The sequence below is a fragment of the Seriola aureovittata genome, chromosome 11, assembly GCF_021018895.1.
Source record: "Seriola aureovittata isolate HTS-2021-v1 ecotype China chromosome 11, ASM2101889v1, whole genome shotgun sequence".
Classification (NCBI taxonomy): Eukaryota; Metazoa; Chordata; class Actinopteri; order Carangiformes; family Carangidae; genus Seriola; species Seriola aureovittata.
Window position 1 is genome coordinate 21,836,210 of NC_079374.1, and position 22,567 is coordinate 21,858,776.

The following is a 22,567-nucleotide window of genomic DNA, read 5'->3' on the forward strand; positions in this document are numbered from 1 at the left end:
TTGGCAGGTGCCAATTTATTGGCAACCAGATGCAGCTCTAGCTTCCAGTTGCCCTGAAGTGCCACGCATCCTCGCTGAGTGACATGCCAACTTGGATCCAGTCAGTGACTCAGGCTCAGTTTACAGGTTAATTTGATTCTCCACTCCTGTGCCAATTTGTGCATTTTATAATGGAGTTTTCATTATATGATACAGTGGCAGGTCTGCGTGTAAAGATTAACTTTTACATATCGGAAAACTGATACAAGAGATTCGGCTACATCGATCAGACCCACAGAAAAATTGATTTGGTTGTCAGAACCTGATCTCTCCCTCCCTCCCTCCCTCTCTCTCTCTCTGCACTCCTGCATCTGTAGCCTGTGTGTGTTTGCGTATATGCTGCCCATCTCCTGCTGGCTCACTGCATTCCACAATCCCATACCTGCTTCCAGCCGTCCACAACCCTCCCACACTGAAAGAAATGTTGGACCACCATTTGCATGAATTCTTTGGATTGCATTATCAGTCTGGAAGGTGAGCAGCAGTATCATAAAACATGCTTGATGCGACCACACACCATGCTACTCATATACAAAGGTGTCAGCTGACAATTAAGCCACCCAGAGGACTAATCAACATAAGATGAGGAAAGTTAATGTTAGCAGCTAATGCTACTCCCAGCTAGCTCCTGGCTTCCTTCAGATGAAGGCAAAACTGTCACTGAAGGCACGAGCTGTTGTGCTTGCATGGACTGCTACATACTGTGCTATTGTATATACTGAATTCAGAAGGATGACATGGACACAGGAGCTGAAAACAATAACTAGACGAAAGAAGAAAAAACTACTCCAGTATTTCCCTGCTCGCTGTGGCTGCGACAGACGACTTCATTCTCTGGGGTATTTCTGATTGAATGTTTGAAATAGAAATGGAGGAAATAATTGATTTATTTCAGTTGCACTTTACTTATTTAAAAAAAAAAAAAAGATTAAATCCTTATTGAAACTGAATCAAATCGTATTAAATTGACCTTGTATAGGAGCATATTGCTCCATTGCATCAAATTTATCTGTGTCATTTTTATATCAGACTGAGGGGGATACTGGTGTTTGAGCCGATTTTGAAGGTATTTATTCTGTTACCAAGCCACTCTGCAATAGAACGCCTTGTGCAAAGAGCTGGCTGGGGACTTGTCTGCTTGATCTGGTCTAAAACATTTTATAGCCGAGGACCATCTCCTTCGGTGCTGTTTTTATTGTGGTGCCAGTGCAAGTTTTTACCGTAAAGGCATCATATTTGCATAGGCATCTTTGTCTTCTGTTTGCTATCTAAATATCAAGGGGGTATATTTGCCCGAGGTAGAACCTAAGGGGGATGGAACATACTTCTAAAACTCGGAACATGAATCCCATTTTTATTAAGTGTTCATTGTCTCAGATGCCTCTCTAATCCGAGCTCATCTAGCGAAGTTCCCTGATTGGAGGAAGCTCATTGGATGTCAGTGTCTGAATGGCTGCCTCTTAATATGCAGAGTGGAGAAAAGCATGTACGTCCAGCAGCAGGGCTCAGAAGGCAAATCGCTTCTGGCAGCCTAATTCACTGGTCATTAGAAGGGCCAAATTAAATAATGGACTCTGAGGTAAGCGTGTGTGTGTGTGTGTGTGAGAGTGAAAGTGAGAGTGTGTGTGTGTGTGTGAGAGAGAGAGAGAGAGAGTATGTCTGATGAGACAGGGAGTGCCATGTTGGGTGGCCGTACTCTGTGGCCCCCTTACCTTGGCCCATCAGTTTCAATCAGGCAGTACGACAGGCACTCCCCTTTCTGCCACGACCTCTTCTCCATTAGGACACGGGAGCCCACACGTGTACTCCATTACGCTGCATTACCTGGTCAGTGCCTGGAGACATCACCTGAGGAAGCAACAGAAAGAGAGAGAGAGAGAGAGATGGGGAAAGTTCTGGCTTTATAAAAGAAAAAAGAAATGAGATCCCATTTCTATTAAGATTCTTCTTCTTTCTCACTTTCTTGAGGTAATCACTGGGCTGCCAACCCTTTATTGGGGAAAGTAATGGGATTGTGGGGTGGCAACAGTAGCACTCACTTATCTAACCACATACATGGACAGCTAACAAAGATCCTCACATTCCTCCTTGTAGCCCTCTCTGTCTTTATTTTCTTTCCCTCTTACACCGGATTTACTTTTAAGTCTAGTTGCTGCTTGTGTGATATTTACCCATCTATTCATTGATCGTCTTTTAAAGGAAAATCCTTACACCCCCTGGAGCTTTTTCCTTCCTGCCTTAACTGTACATGACTGTAGATCATATAGATCATTAACAGCTGATATCAACTGGAGCATCTTGTCACATGCAGCATTATCAAATGCGTGTTTTTTAAGAAGTGGTGGAAAGAGTCGAAATGTAATAGTTTTAGCACTTCAGATCTTTTGAGCTAATCTCTTCTAGCCAACACAAACAGCTTCCAGGTTGGATAAAAGTACCTGAGGAATAATTCAAACTAGTGAGTTGAGTCAGCAGAGCAAAAACAATATGAAGGAGTAAATAGAGAGTACAAAGTGATGTTTGGTTCCTGTACTCATCTTGTTGAAGCCCACAGAATGGCACAAAACAAAAAGTAAAGCTAAGAACCTGTTTGGTACTTTGGTACTTGCCTGTCATAGCAAGAAATCGTCACAGTTCTGTATTGTATTGCTATTAACAGACACAGGAAAAAAGGATTTGTTATTGATTATCTCATTTCTTAAACTCCCTAAGACACTCTTTCTAATAGTAACAAGATGAAACATTTAATTATAAATAAGCCTACAAATTTCTGCTGGCAGTAACTTTACATTGTCCTAATACACATTCTGGTAGGTGGGCTTGATATGGTTTGAAATGTGATATTTTTTTTTAGAATGAGGTAAAAATCAGACAGGAATGGAATGGATTGGAGTGGTGGCGCTGCCCGGTGGGCCTATCAGTCTGTGTTAGGGCTGCTGAGAGGCCTGTCTCATAGGCGGGCTCTCCTGCACCGGCCATTTCCCTTGGCCATTTGTCTCTGTCCACTTTCTTTCCCTTTTCTTGCCCCCTCTTCTTTCCCTTTCATCTCCTCCTCCCCTTCATCTTCGATTCCTCATTTTGGACTCTCAGTCTTGTTCGATCTGTTTCTTCTCTCTTTGCTCTGGCTTTATGTTTTTTGCCACCACCACAACTCTCCCGTTGTTCCTCTTTTTCAACTTTTCTTCCTGGAAAAATAAGTTGTTTTTCCTCTGGCAATGGAAAGCAGTAACATTAGTTTTTTATAAAAGCCACTCAACTGTGATGGTTCAGTTGAGAATTTCTGTCATTTGTTATTTCTGAATGTGGGCCATTCCGACACTTGTCACTCATCATGTCACTCTCCAGAAAGCTATAGAGTCAGTGTTTTGCTTTAAATGCTTTTGCTTTTGATTAACCTGGTGACTCAGTTGGTTTAATGTCAAACAGTCTTCACATTAGACCAGAACAAATATGCCTGTTTCTCGTTATCAGAAGCTTGAATCTTTACCAATTAAATACTAAATAGTAATGATAAGCCCTGATACCTTATGCAACTGGTAGAGACACAATCCACATTTTTATTGCTAGTTTTGGCTGTTTGATTATATAAGCCTGAAAAGCAGACTGAATGACTATTATGTTTCCCTTCATTAATTCAGCCTGACATCTTGTTCATGTTTGCCGATTTCTCTGTTTTGTTTTGTCCTAACCAATCAGTAGCAAGTGATGGATCCATCCAGCTGGCGGGTGGCAGTGGTACTTCCAGGGAGCAGTTAGCTTTAAACTGAAGAAATATGGTGATTATTTCTGTGAGTCATTACTTTTGTAAGTTTACATACACCAACCTATGATGTAGCATCAATATCATCCACACTTTTTGACAATTTTCTGTCACTGTTCTTCATGGATGTAGCTATTGAACTAGCTATATATGATGTATGCCTCCAGTTTAGCATTGCACTCCTATAACATTGTGAGTTTCACAGGTGTTTTTTTGATAAAACTTGGCCTGCATTACCTGCAATGCAACTTTGACTGGTCAGTCAGAGATTTGGGTCTGTTATGCTAGTAGCAGCTACTGTAGCTTCAAGCCGCTAGCGTCAAACAGCGATGAGCAGTGGGCTACAGAAACCTGCTGAGCTCCATTCTCTCTAACACCCTCAGAACTTTTGTTTTAATTTACATATTCTTCAGACTGAACTGACTTCAACTGACATCACTTGAGACAGTTTATCAGAATTCATGCATCTAACTACAAAGCTCTGATAGGTCAGTTGATTTTCTGACTGGAGGAAACCATCAACAATGGGTACAACACCAGACCTCTTTGAATCGCTGAACCAACCACGCTATCATGTAGTACCAGGCAATCAAATGCTCCGTACAAGACAGCGGCTTGATAAGACCAAAACATCATTAAATAATCAGAAAAGTGAACACCAGTTTAATTAATTAAAATTTATGGGTATTATTCTTTGTGTGGGTTTTGTTTTATTACCTTTGATATCCAACACATGGGGCCTGATGTATAAACAATACTCTGAGGTACATATTCTCTCAAGTCAGTACAGAAATACATCAAACGATGAGCTGAGCTCAGTCAGTGCCCTCACACGACCAACAGACCCAGAGTAAACCCTCCTCTGATAAATAAGTCAGTTTGTTGGATGCTTTGTGTTACCTGAAATGTGACCTCAGTATCAGAAGATGAAAATGTCAGGGTTCAGATATGAAAAAAATACGTTGCAAAGTAATTCATAGAACTTTTTTTCATAGTGATTTGAATGTCAAACAGTAACAGATTTTAGAGCAGTAAGACGCCTGATGTAATGTCAGATGTTAATGTTGTTAATAATGATTTACCCAACCAGCTTGTGATAGCGTTATGCCAGAGCTCAACACAGTTATCTAATCTTTCTGGCATTCATTTTACCATGTGTCAAACTCCACACCATTTCCAACCGCACAGCTTAAAACAGACCATATAAAGCCAGTACACGCAGATGTTTACCTCTGGTTTCCTCGGAGGTGGACATTGTTGGTACCTACCTCATCTTTATCCTGTGGCGGTCCTCCGCAAACACATGTATAGTTTAAACATAAACTTAGAGGTGTGAGAGAGGAATGTTTTTACTCACAGTGTATTTCACATTCTTGATAGAGTGGAATGAATCCGGGGGAGTATGAATAGAAAGCTTGGTCTTCCAAACATTGTATTGTATGAGGCAGTGAAGTCAGGAGGTGTGTTTGTGCATGCCTCTAAGTTTGAATATGTGTATGCATGGATGGGGCTGATGGGTGGAAATACCCTTGAAAGTTTGTAAGAACAATAACTGGTAAAACAAATACATGAATAAATAAATACATAATGAGGAAGCAAAAACTACCCTTGATAAATGGCTGCACTACTTTTTTTAGATGTTAATCAGTTGAGTTTTCCTTTGTTAAATCATCAAATATAACGGGTTGAGGACAGTTACTTTGATTGGCTGACAGTCGCCACAGATCCCTCTTTGAAGAATAAATTTTTAATTTTTTGCAGTTTGTGTAAAGCTACCTGTGTATTTTTTGTGTTTATGTATTTGTTTGTTTTTTTATTTTGAGTGTCTGAGTTTATGTGCATCCAAAAGTGTTTGTGTGTGTGGTGTCGGCCGTCTGCCATGTGAGGTGCCCAGAGGCTGAGCAGTGACTCGATCTGGCCTTGATGGACACAGGAAGCGAGGGCAGCCGTTTAGCTACAGCCTCCTCTCTGGCCCACCAACCCTGGTATGAGCACCCCCCTCCCCTTCTCTCCCCCTGGCTCTGCTGGTGCTGGGGGGAATCATAGCCACTCACTCTGATGATTTATGACCACACCTGAAGCCAGCCTAAGATGTTTGGGTGCACACTGTGTGTGTGTGTGTGTGTGTGTGTGTGTGTGTGTGTGTGTGTGTGTGTGTGTGTGTGTGTGTGTGTGTGTGTGTGTGTGTGTGTGTGTGTGTGTGTGTGCATTTGTGTGTGCATTTGTGTGAGATTGTTGGAGGGAGAAAAAAAGAAAAGGACAAGAAGGAAAGAGTCTGTACTGTAAATGTTAGAGAGAGAAAAATAAAGATGTGGTGGTGAAAAAATTTCAGAAAAACAGATCTAAAATGAATGATTAAATTTAAGGCAGTGAGTTTTTGGGCTTTTAATTTACAGCTTTTTCCCACATGTATGGGGGATAGTGTGTTGTATGTTGCAAACAAAAGTGTTAGTGTGTGTTCTTCTAATGCAGAAAAACAGTTATCTCTAGCCTTTATGACTTGGTCTCTCACTCTCTCTCCTCTCACTCTACCATGAACCTTGACTCTGCCAGCCTTCTGAAATGCAATCTCCCATAAAACCCATCAAATAAAAAATTCATATTGATACTCTCTGCCTCTGCTTTCTCCACCTTTCCCTTCTCTCACCATCAGCGGTCCATGATGATAAACAACCGGCTGTCAGATATTAAAGGCTGGAACACAATAAAAGACAGATTCTCTCCTCTTTCCTCACTGCACCACATCTGCAGCTCGTTTTCCCCCAGTTTTGACAAATTTGGGCGAAATTTAAGTATAAAGTCCAATAACTTTGCATATGCATTCAGCCAAGCTTCTTATTAAACTTCATGTTAAACATCCATTCTGTAATTCTCAATTCAAGTTGAAAGATTTAGGTTTTTTAACCAGTTAGTCAAATGACAGAAGATAATTCCGCAGCTGTTTTCATCATAGATGAAAAAAGTAATTTTTTCAAGCTGCTGGATGTCTCAAAATGATTTAAAACATAACATGGATAAAACGGTGATCCTCTTTATAGACCCTGAGAGCACTTAAAAGACCCTGCAGCAAACCCTGGGACCTTTGACCACGAATATCAAACCACACAGTGATAATCGAGGCATTAATTTTGATTCTCGTCTAAATCTTTCTATGCATGTTAAAAGGCTTGTCCAATTACACTTCTCACAGTGCAGGAATTTCTCCAAGATCAGACATATTCTATCTTTTGAATGTGCTGAAAAACTAATTTATGACATTTGTGTCCTCACACCTTGACTATTGTAATTCTTTGCCTGAGTCAAGGAGCTGTAGCTCTTCTGCAGATGGTTCGAAATGCAGACAAAATGCAGAGAGCACATTACTCCAGTGTTGGCCTCTCTAGGAATAGATATGAAAATTACCTATCAGGCTCCACATGGTGAAACCCCTGAGCACACATCTGAACTGCTGTTGAGTCTCAGGTCGGCCAATTAGTGCTGTAAAGATGTCCGACTTAAAATGAAGGCAGACTGTTTTGCTTCCCCTAAACGTTGGAATATTTTACCTTTCTATTAGATCGTGCAGCTCAATTGTCACTTTTAAGAAACTTTCCACTTATATTCCCTCGCTTTTCTTAACTGCTGTTTTTGCATTTTTTACTGTTTGTTTTTTGGGGACGTGTTTTTATCATATTAAGCTTTTTGTTGATGAAGCACTTTGTAACATTTGTTTTGAAAGGTGCTATATAAATAAATCTTTACTTATGCTAGTCTTGTATTTTCATTGTAGGACATTTCTGCTAATATAAATCACACAGAGCAAAACTGACTTCATGGACCTCTGAATCAGCTGTGCTGTAGGGGCTCTTGTGACAGTGGGTGTGTGGGGGGCAGTGCCCATTTTCCCCCTCTTTATCTCCCAGCAGAGCCTCTGTGTTGGTCCATTACCCACCAAGTCTGGCATTGTACTGCAAACCAAGACACCACCCCCGAGAGCCTGTCAGACCACGGCGGTCCGTTAAACAGTCTGTTGGCCATGCAAATCGTCTGCTCCAAATGACTGAGTGTCATTTGATGCTGCTGATGACTGAAACTAGGCAACTTCTAATTAAAGAGTTAACTTTTAATATAATTGATAGGATAAAATAATGATAGAATAAAAGCTGGAAAGAGCCACTGTATGCAAATACATTAACTTTTTCACATTTTCTAATAGTTGTAACATAAAAGTGTACATTTCAGAAGTTGTGGTAGGTTTAATAGGTATAGGAAGTTTAGGTAATAGGCTTTCATATACAGTACATTTAAGCTGTAATTAATAAGTCATAAATAATTATTCTACAAGCAAATTCATACAAGCTCCCATTATACATTAGTGTGAAGTGGAATGGTAACGCACTATGTATCATTCATAAACAGTATTATGTATAAGCATTTATTAAAGATTTAATAAGTCTTTAATAAATGTAGTTGTCTGCGGCCATAAAGACATTGTTAAGAGTTTATTAATGTACAGTGTTTGTTAACAACTATAACTTCTCCTATGACAATGTATTTTACATTATTTCATCTGTTTTGTTTTTACTATAATGTCAGTCATTATCCATGGATACACCAGCCTCCACTTATGAGTGTCCGTAGAAGGAGTTACAGTTGTAGACACATATTTAAATAAACAATAATGTCTGTGTAAAACTACATCAGTAGTGTGTTAGAAACCATTTATCAAACTTGTATATGGGCATAAAGTCAAGTGTTATCATACGAATAAATGTAAAAGTATTCATTGAGGCAAATAAACAGTTATCTTTATGATAAAATTACCACTGTGAAACAACAGTCAACATTGTCAACCAGTAACTTAAAAAACATGAGACGCCAGTATAAAACAAGTTCCACTAAACCACATCGTCACATGTTCAGATACATTTGGGGTCGTTTGTTGCACCCCTCTCCACATATTTCATGTTTGCCACTCTCCTATATTACATTAAATAAAGGTAAAATGTAAAAAAGATAAATAAATAATTCCTAAAATAACAGTCAGCAAACGTGAACTAAGCATGGATGTTACGGGTTCTGCTCAAGGAAACTCCAGCTGTGAGACCTTATATAGACAGGTGTGTCCAGTCAACTGAACTGACCGCAGGTGGACTCCAATCAAGGTGTAGAAACGCCTCCAAGAGGATCAAGAGAAATGGGAGCAACCTGAACTAAATTTAAAGTGCCATAGCAAAGTGTCTGAATACATATGTCAATGTGACATTTCACTTTTTCCTTGTTAGTGAATTAACGAATTTGTAAACTTCTTTTCACTTTGTCATTATGGAGTATTGAGTGTAGATTGTTGAGGGGAAAAAATGAATTATTGTATTGAATTCATGAGGCTGTAACATAACAAAATGTGAAAGAAATGAAGAGGTCTGAACACTTTGTGAATGCACTGCATTTAATAGGTATTACCTGTCATAATAGTAGCTATTCAAAGTGTGGTTAGTAAAGGTCAATGCCACTTCATATTTTTCCATATAACTAAATTTTTTGAAAAGCCCCTCTTGCTTTGTATCATATCTAACATGTTTTCTTTCATTGAAATCTTCTTTAGTCATTCATTCACAAGGCCTCATTCTACAACCCACTTATTATAAAATTATAAATCTTTCAAAAAAAAAGAACATACCAGTGCTTTTCAGTTTGTTAGACTGCTAAAGGTAAAGCTGCATGGGTAGATTGTAGGAATGTTTGGTCAACCCACAACTAACATAAGAGGATGTGCAAACAATTTTCAAAATAATTTTTTCTTAGGTTTCACAATGAAACAAATTTCAACAAAAAATGTATGCATTTAGGTTTTGTCTTTTGTTATAGCACTGCTGTAACAGATATCTTTATGACTGTGATAAAACCTGCACGAGCAACACATTTATCTTCGCTTTTTCAGAGTAAACAATTTAGACTTGGACACATCGATTACTGTGCATTGAGGCGATACAATATTCAGCCATATCTCACTGAAAAAAGGGGGAGGATGTTCCATTAAAAAACATATTCCAGCATGCATCACATAATTGTGAACCATTGTAAAACAAAGGTAAAAAAAAAAAAAAAAAAAGTAGTAAGAAAATCATTAAGGTCAGGAATTACTTGAGGTACAATCCGATTGTTGGGATTGAGGAATCTTTTCGTTTCGGCTTCCTTCAGCAGCAGGGAGAGCAACATTTATATCATAGAGATAAGCATGTACATGGCTGTATCTGCTCAGTGATGCATGTTTTTCCTCTGTCTAGCTGGTGACAGCAGCTAAGCGGGGACAGTTTTTAGCGCCTGTCTTGGTCCTGTCAACACGGCAGCATGTCAGGCTGCAGAAAGTTTGAAGGGGGAGGCTTTTGTCTATTAATATGCTGTTAATGTAGTCTGGGTGACAGTCGTAGATTTCCCTCACTGGGCCCAAGCATTAGGTGATGCCACTGACGCTTTATGCCGACACTGCAGACTGAAAAATTATGGGAGGCAAGAAGCGCTGAATGAATTTTATCCATCAAAAAGAAAGAAAAAAAGGAAAATGCAAGTTAGTTCAACTCAAGAACTGAATTAAAAGGCTCTGCCTGCATTTAAAAGCTGTGACTTTATGCAATCAAACCTTTTTGAAACGCTACCTTTTGATACTGTCAAATGGTACCATTTAATGTCCGACATGTAGTGTATTTGTAGCCTCTTCTTAAAACTAGTTTGTTTTCAATTACAGAGGACCCCGCATAGCAGGAGTGAAAGGTTAAAGACTGAAGTAAAAGTGAGGGAGATAAGTGCTTTCGAAGGCAAAGTGCCTTCCCATGTGTCTGTATAACAGCATGAAAGAGCAAACCTTTTACATGAGATGACACTAGAAATTTGAGTTTACAGTCTGACCAGTCAGAGGCTATCATCTTGTTGAAGGACCAGTTTGAATTCCATCAGAGGGACAATTGTCTTGTCATCATTGATACGAATTACAACTGTCACCTTCTAGGACTTTTGGAGGTATTGCCTTCTTTAAAAATACAGTGTCTTTTATAAATGTTTGTACTACAGAGTGGCCTGGGTCAGTGATATTATACAGGAAATAAAGACAAGTTTAAACATGAACTTTTCCTTTTCAGCATAGAAAATCAGCAGTGACAAGTGGTAGCTGTTCTGTCAAGTGAAACCATTTTGTTTTTTACCACTTGAGCCAAAAGCAAGATGGTGATGCAGTCATTACTGCCATGCTACAATTCCCACTGGGAATCGGGCAGGACTCAATGATGCCCTTCACACGTGTTACATCAGCTGGTAATTGCTTAAAATGGCATACAATGCAACAACTAAGGAAAATGGAGGCACAAATAAGAGGTGAAAGCTCAGGTGCAACAAAAATATAGATGCAAATGTACAAACCACACCGCTAATTTAATGTCATTTTAAAGACACGGTGTGTCGAACAATAAGAGGCAGCTCACAGAAACAACAGACACAAAAGTGGAAAAAGCTACAGTCAGGAGAAAATAGTACCACTACGCATGTTAGTCAAGGACATGAGCCAGAGTTAGCGACATAGTGTGTAAACAGGAGGATGACCCAGCACCGATACTACAGCAATCATTGTGGATAACAGGAGGAAAATCATACCAGAAAAAATGTCACATATTTTAGAACGAAGTGACTTATAAGAGCATGTTAGGGTAAACATTAGAACATACAAAAATGTTTTTTAAAATCTAGAATCGTTTAAAGCTATTTAATGTTATGAAAGCCAAAACTCCAGTGTACCAGAGGAAACTGACCTCATAAATTCCAGCTGACTGGCCACCGAATAAAAAGGCTAAGTGCAGAGACCACCTACAATCTAAAGAAATACAGGAGACACTCAGTTATTCAGAGGTGAGGGACGCTCTGTAAAAGCTACCCTCCTGGTAAAGGCAGATCCACGTCCCAAGTATTTTAAAAGCTGTCCCTTACAATTTGCAGTGAAAGGTCAGGTAGATAAAGCTACTACAGAGACCAGAAAAAGCAGGTAGACTAAAGCACAGTGAGCATCCTAAATAATTCCATTATGCCACAGAGACAGACACTAAGATAACATAGGGATTGTGAGTGACTTGGCAGTGAGGTAACAGGGAATGATATCTCCTGCCAGAAACAAGAGCCAGCACTACCTCATACAGCACATGATTTCAGAGGATGTTGAGAAACAAAAGAAAAAAAAAAAAAAACTGGTTGCCATTTGACGTCAGGTCTGGATGGCTGTTCATGGTGATTCCAGAAATTCACCAGAACTTTTATTGAAAATTTGATAAAAGATCTTCATGTTGTTGTTTACATGGACCATTTGCTGGAGACAGGCTGAATGTAACAGGAGCACTTAGAAAAGATGCAGTTCAAAGGAAAATGCTGGCCAGTATGCTAATGCATTCTACGTCTTTGTACCAATGGACCTTTCAACTCAATGTGTTTTTGCTTTGTGCACCATGACAGGTTACCTTTAAAGTTTGCTTAGAACTCGTAGCGTTTCCAGTTGCAGAGGGTGCTGCTAATGCGGTGCATGCCAAAATAGATTTTTTACATTTTCAATTTTTTTGAATTATTAAAGGTTAGCCCTTCATGCAAGCAAGATTATTTATTAAATTATTTATGCCTCTGGTTTTAAGGCTTGAAGGTGGTCTGAAATTATTTTGATGGCAAATCTGAGTTCCTACATGCGACTCAATAGGCAGTTTGTTTTGGACAGTCTGAACCCCACAGCCTGCCAAGGGCAGTCCTTTCCATCGCCTTCTGTTTTAGAGGAGATAATGATTCTCTTTTACTTGGAATAGGATTGCATTTTCTATCTCTCCTCTATTCTTCCTTCACCTTTACCTTTCCATCCCTCGCCCCACCCCGCCCCCATCCCACCTCCTCTCGTCAGTCAGCCGCTGCTGGTGCTCCCTCCACGGTGGCGATGCTCTATCGCTCCGTCACAGCGCAAGCGAGGGATGAGAGACAAATCAAAACCACCTTATTTCCCCTCAGTCCCTCTCACTATGCCAGATTGAATTTGAGGTTTTTCATCTTATTTCTCATCTTTCTCTTTTCCCTGCCTCCCTTGGCGTCCACTCAAAATTACCTGGAACCAAGCCGTCTCACAACTTGATGACGCAGTATCGTTTATGCATGTGGAGGGAGATAGTAGCGGCCCTCACTGTTTATTCTTTTGACTCACTTTAAATCCTCTGCATCAGTTTTGTGTGCTCCAAAATGGTCAATACCAAAATCTATCAAGGATCCTGCCTTCCCTTCACCAGTGTCTTTCATGCATGCAAATGTCCAAGTTAGTTTAACAGGCTTTAATGTTTAAGAAAAATGTCTGATCTTTAAAGGAAATGCTGGAGCACCATCAAAAAACATCTCACATTTTTGGGTAATTTTACTGGCTCATGGACTGAAAGTGTTATATACCCCCCTCCATCAAATTTGGTTGATTGCACGGTATATTCTGAGCTAACACATCGGTAGTAAACATTAGGTTGATATCAGTCTTTCATATTCAAATTGCATAGCCACCATATGGCTCCAACCAATACACAAAAAATCGCCTGTAGAAGTTGTAGTGACACCATTTCGTCTGTAACGACAGAAGTAGCATACAAACTGTGGTGACAAAAAGTAATTTATCATTTTAGTCATTTTAACACAGTAGTGAATATTTTTGATGATCGTCTTGCAAATCTTACAATAGGGGGGATCAGGACCGTATTAGAGAAAATGTTTCTGCCTTTTAGCCCTAATAGGTTTTTCTATAGGCAATATGTATTTCATTTTCTTTTATTATCCATCAGACAACTTGATACGCACTTGGCTAAACTTGACCTGGACTGTCCTAATAATCATGATCAGACATGATGATCATAATCATCACCTCAGTGATGTTCTCATTGACTCTTGTGTATTTTAACATTATAAAATGGTTTTTAATAGAAAATGAATCTCACTCAACACAAAAGTATAAGCTTTCATTAATGTAGCAGAATGCAGGGACCTTTTTTTTTTTCCTTTCTTTTTTTTGCCAAGGCAGTGCCCTTTAGTACGGCAAAAGCATTAACTTCTAGATGTCAGTGAGCACACATCCTCAAGCACGTACACACATACACTCACTTTATTATTTCTCTGTGGGACTCTACCCACTGACTCCGCCTGATTTCAAGAATACTTACAGATTTATGATCAAGGCTCATCTGAAAATAAAAACTCGCATGTACTTTTGCATTGCGTGCTCATTACACTACACATCAGTGTGTGTTAAGGGACTTAGACATAGAAGAAGTATGTAAACAAAGCCACTGCCATGTTGTTTTGGTTATATTTGGTTTTATATTTAGATCTATTGATTTTAATTCAGTTATTTACAATTGATCAATCCCAATGATTAAAAGTTAAAAGTCTGGGAACGTAAAATCACGCTGCATCGTGCACTGCAGAAGTAACAGCTTGTAAGTAACTGGTCTTGCGTGTGGATGTGGTTCTGAGTTGCTGGATGAGTGTGTGGGGGGCTGGGGGCACCTGGCTCTGCTACCTGAGAAAAATTACTCTCATCTTCCACTCTGTTGGACCTACTCCCACCCCATCCTCCCCTCACCCCACCTTTTCATTTTCAATTATGGGTTGGAATATGAATCTTTAATAGGGTGATAATTGTGCTAGCATATTTGCTGTCACCCACCATTAGCCTAGATTAATTAGCCCATTTAGTTTAGCTTAAGAAAGTGTCTGGCTGAGGAATGGGGGCACTGATGGAAGGCGGGTAGAGAGAGAGAAGAATCAGCACAATCTGTTCTATATCATAATGCCATCTTTCTCCTGCTCCTCTGTCTCTTTGTGCCGTCTGCCTCTCTGCCTTCTCCCTCTTCTCTGCTTTAACTCTCTCTCTCTCTCATCTAACTTACTCTGTTAGTCTGTTTCATCAGTATGCACTCATCTGCGCTGCTCTTAGCAATATTTTTTGTCACGCTACGACTTCTCAAGTGGTTGGTGGGGAGTCATGCAGTCGAAACTTTCTTAGAACTATTAATTCTGTCGTTAGCAGTATGCTAAGAGCCAGTGGTGTAACTTTTCCAAGCACGACCCTTTTCTCAAAGGATACTGCATATGTGAGCTACTGCATGTGTGGGAAAAAGTTGTATAAAGCCTTCTGTGGCTCCAGAAGGAGCTGCGTGTTGATAAATTGCCTCAACCGACATTACTTGAGTCAGCGTCAGTTGGGTATGAAGACTAAAAGTTTAAAAACTGTGGGCGTGTGGAGTGAGAGCGAAGTGAACATACCAGACCTCTGTAGCTCGCTCTCCATCTCTGCTTGAACCAAAGCTTCAGTTTGAAGCTACATTAGCTGCTAACAGCATAACAGACCAGAATCTCCTCTTAACAGTCGAGTTGTGTTGTAGGTAATGTAGTTACCAGGGATCTTAAACAGGTTTTGAATTATATTATGTTTGATGCTGTGATGAAGTTTTGTAGTTTGCACATTAAAAAAAACACAGAGAAATATCACCCAAATCTTTGAGTTCATTGTTTTGGTTTGAAGCTCGTGACTTTACAGTTTCGGTTCAGTTTCACTGTCCCTATGAGCCATGTTTTCACCTGCAGCAAGGAGGGAACTGATGTTAGGCTAACTGCAAAACACCAAAGAGCAAACAGACAAAGTTAGCCACTAGCTAGTGATCATAGTAGGTCATAGTAGAGAATTTAGCCATTGAAGAAATTGACGGAGACCAGATAAGGTGGTAAAAGGAAAGTGAACACTGGACTTAAATTCGTCAAGTGGCCCAATTGTGAATGTAAAAGCCTGCAGTTATATAGCACTTCTTTAGTCTTATTGACCACTCAAAGCACTTGACACTACAAGCCACATTCATACAGCACTTTGTTCTACACATTTAGCGCTTTTCTACCACATGCACACATTCACAAACCAATGTTATTTGGGGTTCAGTATCTTGCGCACGGACACTTTGACATCTTGACAGGAAAAAACAGGAATTTAACTGCTGACATTCCGATTAGTGGATGACCAGCCGCCCCACAGTTGCGCCACATGTGCTGTTTGTGGGAACTGTTTCCACAACTTTATAAAGCAATGCTTTAAATTCAGTCCTGACTTGGTTTTGACCTCCTGGATTTCCAGGAGAGAGATGACCAAGATAACATTCCTATCCTCCAGACATTGTTGGCTAATACCTTGCCACTGACCAAAGTTTCAGGAAGGGTGGAAAAAATGCTGCTTGCTAGATGTTTGGTTTAGTTAATGATCCACTCATTTGCTGCTTTTGATTCACCCATATAAAATGGCAAAACAGAGCCAGCTGGAAGTTGCTGAACATGGAAAAAATCTTAAGTAACCTGAGAGCTGGTTGTTCATTGTCAGTGTAATTGGCTGAATTAGCCAACATTTCAGATTGCAGGAAATCATTTCATTCAATGTTAGCGTGAGAAATATCGCCTAATGGAGCTTTAATCGCTCTCTCCACCTTGGGATAAGTCATGTGTGTAGGTGTGTGTGGCAGCGGAGTGACTTGGCCGTGTCACTAGCTGTATATCTCAGTGGGAAATGAGGTCTAATCGGAGGGATATTAAAGTCACAATAGACTGCTCCTGCTATTAAGGCCTGTCATCCCAGGCCTCCTCTCTCACCTTGATATCTCTCAGTCTCTGAATATTTATATGCCTACACCACAGGCTATTCACACAGCACAATGTGTGCATGTTTTTTGTGTGAATGCATGCCAGAGCATCAAGCAAGAAATTTATCATCACTGTAGCCACTCAAGGTTTTGGAATGTGTTCATGTGCATGTGTGTCGATTATGCACCTATGTGTCCTCTGATGCCCAGGTGCAGTGGGGGCGAGGCTGCTCTCAGGTCAGAACAAACCCGTCACCATGGATGTGGATGAGGAGGAGAATATGAGTGAGTCAACTCTGATTTTTCTCATTTGTTTTATAAATGTCTGCCTGTATTTTGGTTTCCCTCCTTTTTGTCCGCCCGCATGTCTTTCCTCGTATGTCCTGTCTTTCTCTGATGTGTAATCAGTGTGAACATATTTTGCCCACTTACACTATGTATACGTTAATATAGTGCTTAGCCCACAATTTATAAAACATGCAATACAACACTAATCACACTAAATCCAAATGAAACTTGTACATATAAAAAAGACAAAAAAATACTGTTCATAATTGTCATGTTGTTAATTGTATTCTCATGTAGTTTTCCCTCCATTGGCGTGATGTTAACTATCATTTGTCCTTACCTGAACCAACACACAAAGTAGTTCATACACACACAAAAATACACACCGCTGATGTTACCAAAACTTTTTAGGGAAGAACTAATCATTACATCTGAGACGCTTCAGGTCATATTACAGATTCCTTCTATCTCCATTTCTCTCCTTAGAAAATCCTCTCCACTCCAACATATTGAACTTTAATTAGACATTTTGGTTTGAACTCAGTATGTGAGCCTCAGAAGGCACGGAAAGACATGATTGAATGTGTTTCTCTTCACCTTAACAATTTTGAACTCACATTCAAAGGTAGCTGTCATCCCAGCAGCGCCCTAACCTGCGATCCAAATGAACAGTTCTTATTGTAGTGTCATAGTCGGTGTTTTTGCGCTCCGAGGAGAGGCATGTTGTTATGTGTTAAGTCAGATAACCAGAGTTGCAAAAGACTCTTTGTTGTGTTTCACAGGCGGCCTTTTTCTCACATTTTTACTGGCAGTCAAAAGATATATTTGAAGATAAAACACAGTCCAAGCTCACACAGACCTGTTTCTTTAATACCAAGGGAACACCAGAGGAAAACATTAAAGCATTTTTAACTTTTATGTGACAACCTTAGCAGCTCTTGAAACTCTTTAATCACATGAATCATCCTGAATCAAAAGCCCAACAAACAAGTTACATTTAAAATAAAGTTGTTTTTGTCTGTATGATTTGGTTCATGCAACCCCCACAGGGAATTTTAGCACTGAAAGATTCAAGCATATGGGATTTTTGTTTTCTTTGCATTACGAATGGATGCTGATTACACAAGGGCTGTCATGATGATGCCTACAACTGCATGTGTTTACCATAATTCGGTGCATGGTGTCATGGCTGTTGCTCTAGGGCTTTTGTCCTCAGATCTGGTCTCAGGTTCTGGAGTATTATTGGATGTCAGTCATCCTGAAAAAAGTGAATCATGATAAATATTTGAACGGAGAAAGGGAGCTCCAGTTTTTTCTGTGTGCCATTATATTCACTGTATTTGCCTGTGCAGCATGCTAAAATTTTCATTGTGTCAAAGTTTTTTTTTTTTGATTGGCAAATTGGTCACTATATCCCGCAAATATAACTGTTTAAGGAAATCACAAGCTAAACGTGTGTATTTAAGTATGTTATGCATTAAATTTAATGGAAATCCCCAAATTTACTGTAGCTAAATGTTCTATACATTCTATCCTATGCAGAGAAGAATAATGAGCTACAGTACTACATGCTGTATATTTAAAAGTGCAAGTCCTTTTTAAACTTTTGACCAAGACCCTTTTCTACTACAGCTAAAATTACTCAGCTAATGCTACAGTATCTGCGATGGCTAAAGGTCATTGACTGTTCAATTCACAAATTTCACCTATCACCATTCTGATAGGAGATAATTCCTTTTGGCTACTGCTGTGCACAGTAACACTGTCCCCCCTTTCCCTTGTCATTACGTTTATTTGCAAAACCCCACAACTATTTGCAGAGTGCATGCACACACCAAAGATACGCATGTTTTCAGAGCTCATAAACTGAAGAATATGCATTTCGTGTTCTTGATTGTAGGAAGAAGTATTTTTTTGTTTTGTTTTGCCTTGAGACATGTCAGTTGTAGTATGCAGATGGTAACAGCATGCCAGTACATATTGCAACTAAAAACACTGTGTTCTCTGACAAGCTCCACGGGGGGGAATCTCAGAGGCACAGGGTCTTATGAATGGCACCTCATTAGAAACGGTTCTTGAATTCCGATTTTCCTCATTTTAAATATGACAGTCATTCTTTTCAAAAATGGCTAAACAGCATTTTAACCTCCCACCGTGTCACCAGTCAAGCCTTTAGGATCCTGCAGTAGGTGGAGTCTTCTCCTCCTGCCTCTTTGATGTGTTCTCCTGTTTGCCTGGTCCTCAGCTCCTCCCCCCTGCACTCCTCCCCTGCACTCCCTCAACCCAACCTACAATCCCACTCATGCACACTGCGGCCTCTCTTTCTCCTGAGTACCGCAAGGAGTAACCTATCAAGCCTTTGCTGAAGGATGTTATAAATGAAAATTTTTGCCAATATTCCATCCACTTTGCTAACTGGATTCAGTGATATGTGTTCCCCTTGTACAGTATATTTCAGAACCTGCAGTTTAAAGGCAAACACTAAAAATGTACCTAATTTCTCTGTAGGCACTCAAGAGATTAAAAATTGATAGAGTGGATGAGGAAAAGCTATGTGTGCGTGTGTGTTTGTGTGTCTTTGTTGAGTGTTGATATGCGTGCTCGTATTCGTGTGCATTTGTGTTTGAGACCCATAACACTGTGCAACCTGAAAAGTGTACAGTAGTGGTGTTTCTTGAAAATATATTTCTCCTACTTCACCCTGACTATTAGAGTAATAAGCTACATAATTACAACTTTAATTATGGAGATACGTTAAGAGTTTAATTTCAAAATTAAAAACCATTGTACCAAAAAAATCTCGGAAGTGCTTTGAATGTTGGACACGGTACACTTCTGAGAGTGCACCATAGATGATATTCTACTATTTGCAGTAATATCAGTAGACTATAGGTCAAGATGATCAATGAAATTAAAAGCCAATTTCTCTTGCTGTGATAAAGGAACACAAATCATTGGTTCAGTTCCAAAGAGTGATAAAGGAATCTATAAATTTTGCATTTACAAGATCCTGCAACGAAGGCGTTGTAAGTTACTCTTTCTGGGCACCGCAGGTTCGAGCAGCACCGACGTTAAGGAAAACCGAAACCTGGACAACGTGTCCTGCAAAGACGGGCTGGGAGTGGCTGAACAGCTCCCCAATGGAAGCGGCCTGGGCAGTCGAAAGCGCCCCCTAGAGGAGGGGAACAATGGTCACACACACTCCAAGTTCCGGGCCAAGAAGCGCAAGAAAACCCCAGGGCCAGTCCTGCCCAAGAACGCTCTGATGCAGCTGAACGAAATCAAACCGGGTCTACAGTACAAACTGCTGTCTCAGACAGGGCCAGTCCATGCGCCGGTTTTTGTCATGACTGTGGAGGTCAATGGACAGATGTTTGAGGGCATGGGCCCAACAAAGAAGAAGGCTAAACTGAATGCAGCTGAGAAAGCTCTGCGCTCCTTCGTCCAGTTCCCCAATGCCTCTGAGGCACACCTGGCCATGGGTCGAACACTGACAGTGAACACAGACTTCACATCTGACCAAGCTGACTTTCCAGATATGCTCTTCAACGGCTTTGAGACACCAGCCGCACCTGAAGAATCCTTCTATCTCGGCTCCAATGGTAGCAGCTCCTTAAACTCACTAGGGGAGTACCCACTGCCCACGCCACCTGGCAGCAACCTTGTCCAGGCCCCATTGCCCCCTCCATCGGCATTCAACTCGCCCTCCAGTGGCAAAAACCCAGTCATGATCCTCAATGAGCTCAGGCCAGGCCTCAAATATGACTTTGTCTCAGAGAGCGGGGAGAGTCATGCCAAGAATTTTGTGATGTCAGTAACGGTGGATGCACAGACGTTTGAAGGCTCAGGGCGCAACAAGAAGCTGGCTAAAGCCCGGGCAGCGCAAGCCGCTCTCTCAGCTCTCTTCAACATGCAGCTAGACCAGACACCATCCCGGCAACCCATACCACGAGAGGGTTTGCAGCTTCACCTACCCCAGGTAAGATACTACTACTCATAAACACTCCAGGTCCGTGGCGTACCCCCATTGGTATCCTGAAGGATATTGAAGTAGGACAGTAAGAATATACAAAGAAATATTTCATTTGGCTATGTGTTAAATAATAACATAATATTTAAATATGCTTTGGTCAATGAATTTGTAGTTACAATGCAAGCCTTATTGAAGATATTTCAGGAGTCAATATAGGACACAGATGAGCTCAGTTTCTGTCAGTCACTAGACGTAAGCAGATCCAGTGATCCCAGATCTACTGTCTTTATCATCTTGCTTTTGAGTAGAGACATATCAAACACATCATTGCCAGTTATCAAATTCTGTCTTCACAAAAGCTGCCAATGGAACATTTACTCAGCCTTGTCAATCAGCACTGGACTTGAAACACTAATTAAAATTTAAAAGAGTCGAGAGCGACAGTAGATTAAATCACAAAGACTGAAACAGGTTTTGCAAGCGGGTGAAACATTAAAGCCCTTAAAGATAACGTTTTTCAGACACTACACATTGGATCCAGATAACCATGATGCCAGTACCTGGTCCATATCTTATTTCTCCTCAGGTCACGCTAATTGTTGTACTTGGTAAGGCACGAACCTCAGATGAATTACACCCTTCTCCCTAATGAGTAACACTCATTAGGGAAAATGATTGTTTTTATGCCATCGTAAGCTCTGATGGAAGATTTGTGCACAACTAAACAGCAAATGGAAACAGGACCTGTCTTTTGCTCCAGATCCACTACAAACCCCTCCACCTGTCAAACTCTGCTGTTCTAGTAGGTTATCATTAACATCTCATTCAAACCGGGTTTGCAGGGACCAAAGGCTGGTGGTCACTTTAGATGCCACTGTAGTGGTGACTGTCAGAGCCTCAGTGTGTGAGGAGAGATAACACGGTCAGCAAAGCTAATCAGCCCGACACACTGTCCACAGTCCCCTCTTCAAAGCCTTTTTTTTTTTTCTTTCTGTTCCCTCTCTCTCCACTTGTCAACTGATTTATTCGACAAGCATCCCATTTTAACGACAGCAACCCCACTAATTGCTGTATTAATTCTCTGTCGCCTGGTGTTTAATTTCTACAGCCCGTTTCCATCGGGGAAGGCACTAATGGGGAAAAATGGTTGGATTCCAGTGCAGTTGCAAAAAACTTTGTTAACTTTGTTAAAACTTATTTTTGTTGCATGGTTTAAATTGTTTTTTTTGTTTTTTTATTATAGCTTAAAACATAAAATCCATCAAAAACCTTGTGTAGCTTCAGAAATACCAAGGCATGCAATCTTTTATTCATTCCTGGCGGGAACATTTTCCAGACATATATGTTTTTTTTATCCAAAAGCAAGTGATCTGTACTGTCACTTTTTTTGCACCCCTAGAGATTAACATTCATTTCTACACCATAGACGACCTTGGCATTCAAAAGTCAAATGATCTGGCTACGAGTGGGTGACTCAGAAGTAGCAGGGAAGTAATATTGGACTAATCTCTTTAATTAGTGGTCATCCAGCCGTCATCTCTCTTCTTGGTTGTCGTCATTTTCCATCACATTAGCAATGGATAAAGAGCCAGCATGAAGAGCCGGCTGTACAAGAAGAAAAGATGTGATAAGTTCAGTCGAGGTTCCGCAAGAGTTTGAACTGTGATTTTAAATTATGTGAGAAGTCGACAAACACTTTGTTCACAGCTGTTTCTTTGGTTTACTTGTTTGGTTTTTGCTTTTTGTGATTCACTGTCAGGAGGGAGATGGTAAATTATAACTGTCATGCCAAACTCAAACAGCGTTGCTTGAGAGACGGTTAGGTATACCTCAGGGGGTCAACCCAGTTTCACTTGTTGCTGT

The 22,567-nt window shown here is 40.3% G+C and overlaps 1 protein-coding gene across 4 annotated transcripts in view; it reads left to right on the plus strand.

Annotated features, from left to right (window-relative positions):
• The window catches only part of adarb1b (adenosine deaminase RNA specific B1b), a 114,116-nt gene that overhangs the window by 78,308 nt on the left and 13,241 nt on the right, over positions 1–22,567 (plus strand). For 2 of the 4 annotated variants that reach the window (XM_056388860.1, XM_056388858.1), the window contains 2 exons: positions 16,654–16,728; positions 19,785–20,710. In XM_056388860.1, coding sequence (XP_056244835.1) covers positions 16,701–16,728; positions 19,785–20,710 — 954 coding nt within the window. In that variant the 5' untranslated portion in view covers positions 16,654–16,700. Of the gene's footprint in view, positions 1–3,735; positions 3,828–16,653; positions 16,729–18,976; positions 20,711–22,567 lie in introns of all 4 variants that reach the window. The other 2 variants (XM_056388861.1, XM_056388859.1) reach the window with 2 other exon arrangements.